Here is a 9,465-nt window from a genome sequence, read left to right as displayed (position 1 = left end):
GTCTCTCATTCAGTTATCTGTTAGGGCTAACCTAGAATTATTTTCAAGAAATGCTTTCACTTGCCCAAGCATATTCTCTTGGGAGGCAAGCCTTGTTGAGTCGTGTATCCTAGTTGGTATCTTCTTTTTTAAGAAGAGGATTATTCTCTACCTGCAGCTCAGCTGCTTATGAAAGCACACAAATGTGACTTTGATTGGCCTGGAAGAATGGCTTTTGTGTGGTACCTGTCATTATGTAGTACCACACTGTTTTGATTACTATAGGTTTTTAAAACTTTTCAGGAACCACTTCATTTTTATTTTACTGACTTCTTTTTGATCACCAAATTTGCTTTCTTCTTTGTAGTGATGTACCTTTGTAATAAGTTCTGAAATCAGGAAACAAGTTCTCCAAGTTTATTTTCTTTTTCAAGATTGTTTTGGCTATTCAATGTCTCTTGAAATCCCATGTGACTATTAGGATGGTTTCTCTACTTTGCAAAAAACATCACTAGGATTTTGGTAGAGATTGTGTCAGATTTGTTAGTCTCTTTGGGTAGTATTCTGTCATTTTTGAGATTGTATCCAAGTACTGCATTTCGGACTCTTTTGTTGACCATGATGGCTACTCCACTTCTTCTGAGGGATTCCTGCCCGCAGTAGTAGATATAATGGTCATCTGAGTTAAATTCACCCATTCCAGTCCATTTTAGTTTGCTGATTCCTAGAATGTCGACGTTCACTCTTGCCATCTCTTGTTTGACCACTTCCAATTTGCCTTGATTCATGGACCTGACATTCCAGGTTCCTATGCAATATTGCTCTTTACAGCATCGGACCTTGCTTCTATCACCAGTCACATCCACAGCTGGGTATTGTTTTTGCTTTGGTTCCATCCCTTCATTCTTTCTGGAGCTATTTCTCCACTGATCTCCAGTAGCATATTGGGCACCTACTGACCTGGGGAGTTCCTCTTTCAGTATCCTATCATTTTGCCTTTTCATACTGTTCATGACTGTGGCTCAGATCATGAACTCCTTATTACCAAATTCAGACTTAAATTGAAGAAAGTAGGGAAAACTGCTAGACCATTCAGGTATGACCTAAATCAAATCTCTTATGATTATACAGTGGAAGTGAGAAATAGATTTAAGGGCCTATATCTGATAGATAGAGTGCCTGATGAACTATGGAATGAGGTTTGTGACATTGTACAGGAGACAGGGATCAAGACCATCCCCATGGAAAAGAAATGCAAGAAAAGCAAAATGGCTGTCTGGGGAGGCCTTACAAATAGCTGTGAAAAGAAGAGAGGTGAAAAGCAAAGGAGAAAAGGAGAGATATAAGCATCTGAATGCAGAGTTCCAAAGAATAGCAAGAAGAGATAAGAAAGCCTTCTTCAGCTATCAATGCAAAGAAATTGAGGAAAACAACAGAATGGGAAAGACTAGAGATCTCGTCAAGAAAATTACAGATACCAAGGGAATATTTCATGCAAAGATGGGCTTGATAAAGGACAGAAATGGTATAGACCTAACAGAAGCAGAAGATATTAAGAAGAGGTGGCAAGAATACACAGAAGAACTGTAGAAAAAAGATCTTCAAGACCCGGATACTCACAATGGTGACATCCTAGAATGTGAAGTCAAGTGGGCCTTAGAAAGCATCACTATGAACAAAGCTAGTGGAGGTGATGGAATTCCAGTGGAGCTATTTCAAATCCTGAAAGATGATGCTGTCAAAGTGCTGCACTCAATATGCCAACAAATTTGGAAAACTCAGCAGTGGCCACAGGACTGGAAAAGGTCAGTTTTCATTCCAATCCCAAAGAAAGGCAATGCCAAAGAATGCTCAAACTACCGCACAATTGCACTCATCTGACATGCTACTAAAGTAATGCTCAAAATTCTCCAAGCCAGGCTTCAGCAGTATGTGAACGTGAAATACCTGATGTTCCAGCTGGTTTTAGAAAAAGCAGAGGAACCAGAGATCAAATTGCCAACATCCACTGGATCATGGAAAAAGCAAGAGAGTTCCAGAAAAACATCTATTTCTGCTTTATTGACTATGCCAAAGCCTTTGACTGTGTGGATCACAATACACTGTGGAAAATTCTGAGAGAGATGGGAATACCAGACCACCTGAGCTGCCTCTTGAGAAACCTAAATGCAGGTCAGGAAGCAACAATTAGAACTGGACATGGAACAACAGACTGGTTCCAAACAGGAAAAGGAGTACATCAAGGCTGTATATTGTCACCCTGCTTATTTAACTTCTATGCAGAGTACATCATGAGAAACGCTGGGCTGGAAGAAGCACAAGCTGGAATCAAGATTGCCAGGAGAAATATCAATAACCTCAGATATGCAGATGACACCACCCTTATGGCAGAAAGTGAAGAGGAACTCAAAAGCCTCTTGATGAAAGTGAAAGAGGAGAGTGAAAAAGTTGGCTTAAAGCTCAACATTCAGAAAACGAAGATCATGACATCCAGTCCCATCACTTCATGGGAAATAGATGGGGAAACAGTGGAAACAGTGTCAGACTTTATTTTGGGGGGCTCCAAAATCACTGCAGATTGTGATTGCAGCCATGAAATTAAAAGACGCTTACTCCTTGGAAGAAAAGTTATGACCAACCTAGATAGCATATTCAAAAGCAGAGACATTACTTTGCTGACTAAGGTCCGTCTAGTCAAGGCTATGGTTTTTCCAGTAGTCATGTATGGATGTGAGACTTGGACTGTGAAGAAGGCTGAGCACCGAAGAATTGATGCTTTTGAAGTGTGATGTTGGAGAAGACTCTTGAGAGTCCCTTGGACTGCAAGGAGATCCAACCAGTCCATTCTGAAGGAGATCAGCCCTGGGATTTCTTTGGAAAGAATGATGCTAAACTGAAACTCCAGTACTTTGGCCACCTCATGCAAAGAGTTGACTCATTGGAAAAGACTCTGATGCTGGGAGGGATTGGGGGCAGGAGGAGAAGGGGACGACAGAGGATGAGATGGCTGGATGGCGTCACTGACTCGGACATGAGTCTGAGTGAACTCCGGGAGTTGGTGATGGACAGGGAGGCCTGGTGTGCTGTGATTCATGGGGTCGCAAAGAGTTGGACACGACTGAGTGACTGAACTGAACTGAACTGATTCATGCATCCACGTATGCTAAGTCTGACTCTTTGCAACACTGTGGACTGTAGCCCTCCAGGCTCCTGTCTATAGGATTCTCCAGGCAAGAATACTGGAGTGGGTTGCCATGCCTTACTCCAGGGAACCTACATGACCCAGGGATCAAACCCAAGTCCCTAATTGACAGCTGGGTTCTTTACCACTAGTGCTACCTGGGAAGCCCACACCTCTTCATGATATTCTCTTAAAGTCCTTTTTGTTTCTGTAAAACAAATATTAATATCCCCATTTTTGTTTCTTCTTTTTATTGAGATGTAATTGACATATTAGTTGCAGATGTACAACATAATGATTTAATATTTGTGTGTATTGCAAAGCAATAACCACCATAAGTCTGTTTAACATCCATCACCATGTATAGTTATGACTTTTTTCTTGTGATGAGAATTTTTAAGATCTATTCTTTTAGCAACTTTCAAATATACAATACAGTATTATTAACTATACTCACCATGTTGTACATCACATTCCTAGGACATCTCGGTTTTCTAACTTGGAAGTTTGTGCCTTTTGACTTCCTCTACCCATTTTGCTCAGTCCCCACCTCCTGGCAACTACCAATCTGTTCTCTGTATCTATGAGTTCAATTTTCCTTAAAACATTCCACACATAAGTGACATCATGAGGTATGTCTTTCTGAGTCTGACATTTCATTTGGCAAATTGCTCTCAAGGTCTATCTAGTGGTAAAGAACCCGCAGGTCAATGCAGGAGATGTAAGAAATGTAGGTTCAATCCCTGGGTTAAGAAGATCCGTTGGGAGACGGAATGGAAACCCACTCCAGTATTCTTGGCTGGAGAAGTCCAGGGACAAAGGAGCCTGGTGGGCTATGGTCCATAGAGTCGTAGAGAGTTGGACACAACTGAATTGACTTAGCACGCTCACATGCAAATTCAGGTAACTGGACTTCCCTGGTGGCTCAGTGATAAAGAATCCACATACCAATGCAGGAGATGCGGCATCAATGATCCCCAGGTCAGGAAGATTCCCTGGAGAAGGGAATGGCAACCAACTCCAGTGTTCTTGCCTGGGAAATCCCATTGACAGAAGGAGCCTGGCAGGCTACAGTCCACGGGGTTGCAAAGAGTCAAACGTGACTTAGTGACTAAAAAACAACAACAACAACAACTTCAGGTAGTATAGGGCCCCTCCCTTTGCACCTAGTTCTGGCTTCCTACAGTTTTGGTAGTGTATCTGTACAGACCAACCCCTCTTCTTCCTTCTATCTGCTCTTAGTCATCAGGGGCCACTTTTGGGAACTAAGAGAAATAAAAAGAGGGAAGGACCCTGAGCCCCTCCCTCTGGCCTGTTCCTTTTGGTTATCTATCCGAAGTGAGTGACAACACCAAGGAAACTTTTTACCACAACCATATGTAGGAATCTGTACTAGTTTCAGAAGGCATCAGATACCATCTTTACTGCTAAACCCTAGAGGAAACTGCTTAAACCTAAACTCCCAATTTTTGGAGTATTGGTTAGATATGGAAAGACTTACTACCCAGATGATGAATAGATTTTTTAAAATGTTTTCTATTAAAATTAGAAAAGTGAGACATGAAAGTTGTACTTATTTCATTCAACTTACCAATATTTTCAGTTTCCCTAGAATTTCACCCAGTGTATCCTTTTAATCAGAACTTATTAAACATTTTGGGGAGTCTTGCCAGAGATCATCAGTCTTTTTACCTTACCTCTTCTCCCTTTCAGAATCTACAGAGGAAATTTCCCTTGTCTCATGTACAGGTCCAGGGTAAAACCTTAGGACAATAGAGATATGGGGCAGGACTAGCAGGTTGAAAAACAGAACAGGCCCTATATTTGTCAGCATAGGACAAAGCTAAGAGGGACAAAGTCTGGGCTGGAAAGAGGTGAATAAACATTTGCACATGCTACGTCCTTCACTGTTTTGGATGCTATCAGCACTCTGGTCCTTGTGATTTTGGCTAGGGTAAAGAGGAAAGTGGGATACAATCAAAAAATCAGAACAGTCATTCCAGCCATGAAGATATCAAAACAAAGATGTTTGGACTTTCTTATTCCTCTGGTTTGTTTCTTCCTCAAAACAGTGAGGACCTCCCATAGCCTTTATGGGTGTGAGGTATGTTCAGGGTAACTGAAGTTCCTAAGGGCTGAGGCACTTCCAAGCTCTGACCAGTCCTGAAGTCTCTTCATCCCAAGCCTTTCCCCACTTTCCACTCTGAATCCTGCTTCTTTCCAGCAGGGCTGTTCTGCTGACCCACCATGATGCAGGCTGCTCTGTTCCTTTTCTTTGTCTTGCTGTCTCAGTGGCTTCCTTCCCAAAAAATGCCCAGGGAGGGGCCCCGACCTTCCAGCAGTCTATCTCAGAAATTGGGCATCCCCTGAACCTGCTCTCCAACCAGATCCCTCTCCCAGATCCTAAAACCTGCCAGCATCTCTTGCATGTGGCCCCCTCCTTAGCCCCTCTGCTTGAGCACCTATCCAACTTAGCTTTGGAGGTGGTTCTGGAAGAGGCTGGTTGCACAACCTGAGGCTCACATTCTGCAGCTTCAGCTTGTTAAGATGGGAAAAAAGGACCAAACCCCTTATCCATGAGAGCAAAAACCACAATGAAGGAAAAGGCACTGGCAATGCTAAAGTAATTCTGAGGAATCTTGGGGGACCCCCAGGGAGGCCTGGATAAATAAAAAACTCAGCTACTTACTTTGAGAGGTTTATTAATGATGGTGAATACAACCCTCTGTGCTGGCTAGTCTGCCAGTTAACTTGGATGGTGATTGAATTCGCTGAGAAGCCATCTCCCATGTTGCTGGTAACACAATTCAGAGCTTTTGCTATCAACATTTTCTAGAACTGCCAGTATGAGTCTTGGGAACTAGTTGGAGAATTAAGTAAAAAGCTTAAAACATCCCCAAGTTAAGAGCCTCTCAATGTCTATGGATGACGACAACATAATTTATAAAATCTTCTACAGCTATTCTGAAGTGCTTTATGGAGAAACTGATTCAGGAACTTGTCCGGATTCTTTACGTCAGATATTCAATGCCACATTGTAGACAGGTCTGCTCTCCCAGGACTGTGTTCAAAGATGGGACAGAGACTTCCCTGATGGTTCAGTGGTTAAGAATCTGCCTTCCAGTGCAGGGGAAGCAGGTTTGATCCCTGGTCTGGGCACTAAGATCCCACATGCCAAAGATTAACTAAGCCCATACACCCTCATCTATGCACCACAACTAGAGAGAAGCCCACACAATGTAACAAAGATCCTGCGTGCTGGAACAAACAATAAACACAGACAAGTAAATAAATAAGATGGGACATAGTAAGTAGGCAGAAATGTTGGACACTACTTAGGAAGCTACTGCTGCTAAGTCGTTTCAGTCGTGTCTGACTCTGTGCAACCCCGTAGATGGCAGCCCACCAGGCTCCCCTGTCCCTGGGATTCTCCAGGCAAGAACACTGGAGTGGGTTGCCATTTTCTTCTCCAATGCATGAAAGTGAAAAGTGAAAGGGAAGTCGCTCAGTCGTGTCTGACCCTCAGCGACCCCATGGACTGCAGCCCACCAGGCTCCTCCGTCCATGGGATTTTCCAGGCAAGAGTACTGGAGTGGGGTGCCATTGCCTTCTCCCTACTTAGGATAGATATACTCTATTTCTTCCCAGTGCTGGTGTTAACCTTGCCCTTCTCCACTTAGTAGCTCTCAGTCCTTATTTCACATTCCATTTTTCATTTTTTCTTTCAGTTAGCATATACTGTGCCTGTAATACATCTCAGCATGAGAAGTATTTGAACTTTTTTCCTCATTCATCTACCTGTACTAAATCCCCAATGAGACACTGTAGCTTGCTAATTTAATTTTTAAAATGAAAAGAGAAATAAAAGGGAATCACAGACATCTAATCTCTTCTGATTCTGGATCTCCCAGCTTCTGTCATGAGCTAAAGTGGGAATGTGGCAGGGACTGGTTGGAAATGCCAAATACCAAAGTTTTTAGATACTGAGGCCAAGTGTGCAACAGGCGCACAAAGTTTGAGAAGCCAGAATAGATGAACAAATATTTGCAGAGATTACATCTCTTACTGATACTAGGGGAAAGCCAGTATATCTGCTCTCTTCATGGGGCAGAGGAGTCAGCAGAACAGGATCGCGGAGCTACCAAATCCATCAAGGCAGTCTCACTTCTTAATCACTGGACTGTGAGGTAATTTGGAGCTCCTTGTAAATGGGTGGAAATCATGCTGAGGAAGATCTGAAGATGGAGAAGGTCAGGTGGGAACAATTGGGTTGAGATTCCTGTTTTTTAGTCCTTTAGCTAAAAAAAGAACAGAAGTTTGGAGGTAACAGATGAGGTTCGCCCTGAGTCCTGGGCTCCTTTTGGATCACAGTCCTTAAGGAAATGGTTTGTATGTTTCTGGTTTCTCCCCTCTCCAGTGCGCTCTGTTACGAACCTGCATGGTCTCAGACTCATCATGTTACCAGCTGAGCTACTTCTTTGCTGCTTCCTGCTGCACGCTGCAAAGGCCATTTCATCTGGAAACCAGACGGATGTCTTACTACATCTTCCTTCACCCTTGGAATCCTCGCTAACTTCCTCATACCCCTTGTCTTGCCAGACCCTTCTTCCCAAATCCCTCCCTGGCTTCACTCAGATGGCCCCTCTCCCCAGGTTTCTGGTAAGCCTGCCACTGATGATCGCCCTGGAGAAAGTTGGTTGTCAAGCTGATGTACAGGTCCTGCAGCTTCAGCTGTACCGCCATGGGGGTGTAAATGCTACACAGACCCTCATCAGACATCTTCAAGAGCTAGAGAAAAACAGAAGCACAGGGAGGGGAGTGTCAGTAGATGCTCTGGCCTCTGCTCTGCAGCTGTGGGCTAGAGAGAACCCTGGCCCACAGAGAGCCCGACGATCACCCTCCATCACAGACTGTGAGCAGGAGCAGGAGCAGAGTGTGCACAGTATAGCCCAGATGTTGCCGGGAGTGGGAACCTTCTACAACCTGGGCACAGCAATGTATTATGCTGTTCAGAACTGCCCTCACGTGGCCAAGGAACGAGGCCGAGATGGGGTCATAGATCTGGGTTATGACCTTCTGATGGCCATGGCTGGAGCGTCAGGGGGACCCACAGGACTAATGATCGGTATTGCACTTAAACCTGCACTGAAGGCTGGGGTTCAGCGGTTGATCCAGTATTACTATGAGAGAGAGGCAAACACCCCTCCACCAGAGACCAGCAAGGAGGTCTTGCAGAGCACCTCAGATATGAGTGAAGTGAAAGAAACAACTATTATGGCCCCTTTCGTGTCAGAAGTAGTAAGTTCAAATCCATGCTGGGGTAGACCTTATTCAACAACTGTGGCTTAGATCCTAGGTATTGGAATATTGGGATATAAAAGAAGGTGGTAGGATTCAACCGTTAGGACTCCACCCTTTCACTGACAGAGGGCCTAGGTTCAACCCCCGGTCAGGGAACTAAGATCATGCAAGCTGTGCAGCACAGCCAAAATAAAAAATAAAAAAAGATGGTGACCTCTGAGTAAAGAGAATTCAATCCAGTCCACTTAATCCAGCAGAACTCTACTCTGATTCCTTCCCTTCTATAAACTACCATTCATAACCAGATCAGGATTAAGTGTTCTGAGATTACAAACAGGCAAAGAAAGAGGGGAATGAGAAGAGTAACCTTTTTCTGCTCACCTTTTGACGGTGTGGCCAAAAATAAATAAGTAAATAATAAAAGAAGGTGGTAAACACGATGACTAGATCTAGTATTCTGATAAATTGTAATGTGTGTGTTCAAAATCCAAATCTCTGATTTCTTATCAAGGAGAAAAGCAGTACTGTAACGTGTAAGAGTTTTAAAGTTTGTGGTTTGGAATCAGAGGATTTGGCTTTGAATCCAGGCTACACTTCTTAGAGCTTCAGTGATCACTGACTAGTAACTTATTTCTCCAAACTCAGTTTTTTTAAATTTCTAAAGTGAGGGTAATGATTTGCATCTCAATAGGTTTCGTGGAAATTAAAAACGATACGCTGTACTAATGTTTAGCACCGTACCAACAATAAAGAAGCTTTTGTCATTGTTATTGTTGTTACTTAAGCCCTCCCCTTCCCCTCCCAAAGTGTCGCAATTCCGCTTCTTAGATCAACGCCTTCAACGTTTTGGCTAGTCTCGGTTCCGCCGAGCTGGTTCTGATTCTCGGAAATCAGCTGTTTCAGTCCTAAGAAATTCTGCTAATTGGACTCCTCCCTCCGCACGCACGGGGCGGGGCTTACTTGAGCTTGCCTACCATTTGCTGCTGCTTTGAGGTGTGGTTTCG

General features: G+C 43.5%; 1 protein-coding gene across 1 annotated transcript; it reads left to right on the top strand.

Annotated features, from left to right (window-relative positions):
* The first annotated feature begins 7,279 nt into the window (after positions 1-7,279).
* Positions 7,280-9,231, top strand: APOF (apolipoprotein F). Its single transcript, XM_040232951.1, has 2 exons — positions 7,280-7,347; positions 7,578-9,231. The coding sequence occupies exon 2, from the start codon at positions 7,616-7,618 to the stop codon at positions 8,507-8,509; it is 894 nt and encodes a 297-aa protein (XP_040088885.1). The 5' UTR covers positions 7,280-7,347; positions 7,578-7,615; the 3' UTR covers positions 8,510-9,231.
* The last annotated feature ends 234 nt before the right edge of the window (positions 9,232-9,465 follow it).

The sequence above is a fragment of the Oryx dammah genome, unplaced genomic scaffold (assembly GCF_014754425.2).
Source record: "Oryx dammah isolate SB20612 unplaced genomic scaffold, SCBI_Odam_1.1 HiC_scaffold_29, whole genome shotgun sequence".
In the NCBI taxonomy this organism is placed as follows: Eukaryota; Metazoa; Chordata; class Mammalia; order Artiodactyla; family Bovidae; genus Oryx; species Oryx dammah.
The sequence above is the reverse complement of the archived record's forward strand: the minus strand, read 5'-3'. Positions and strand labels throughout refer to the sequence as shown.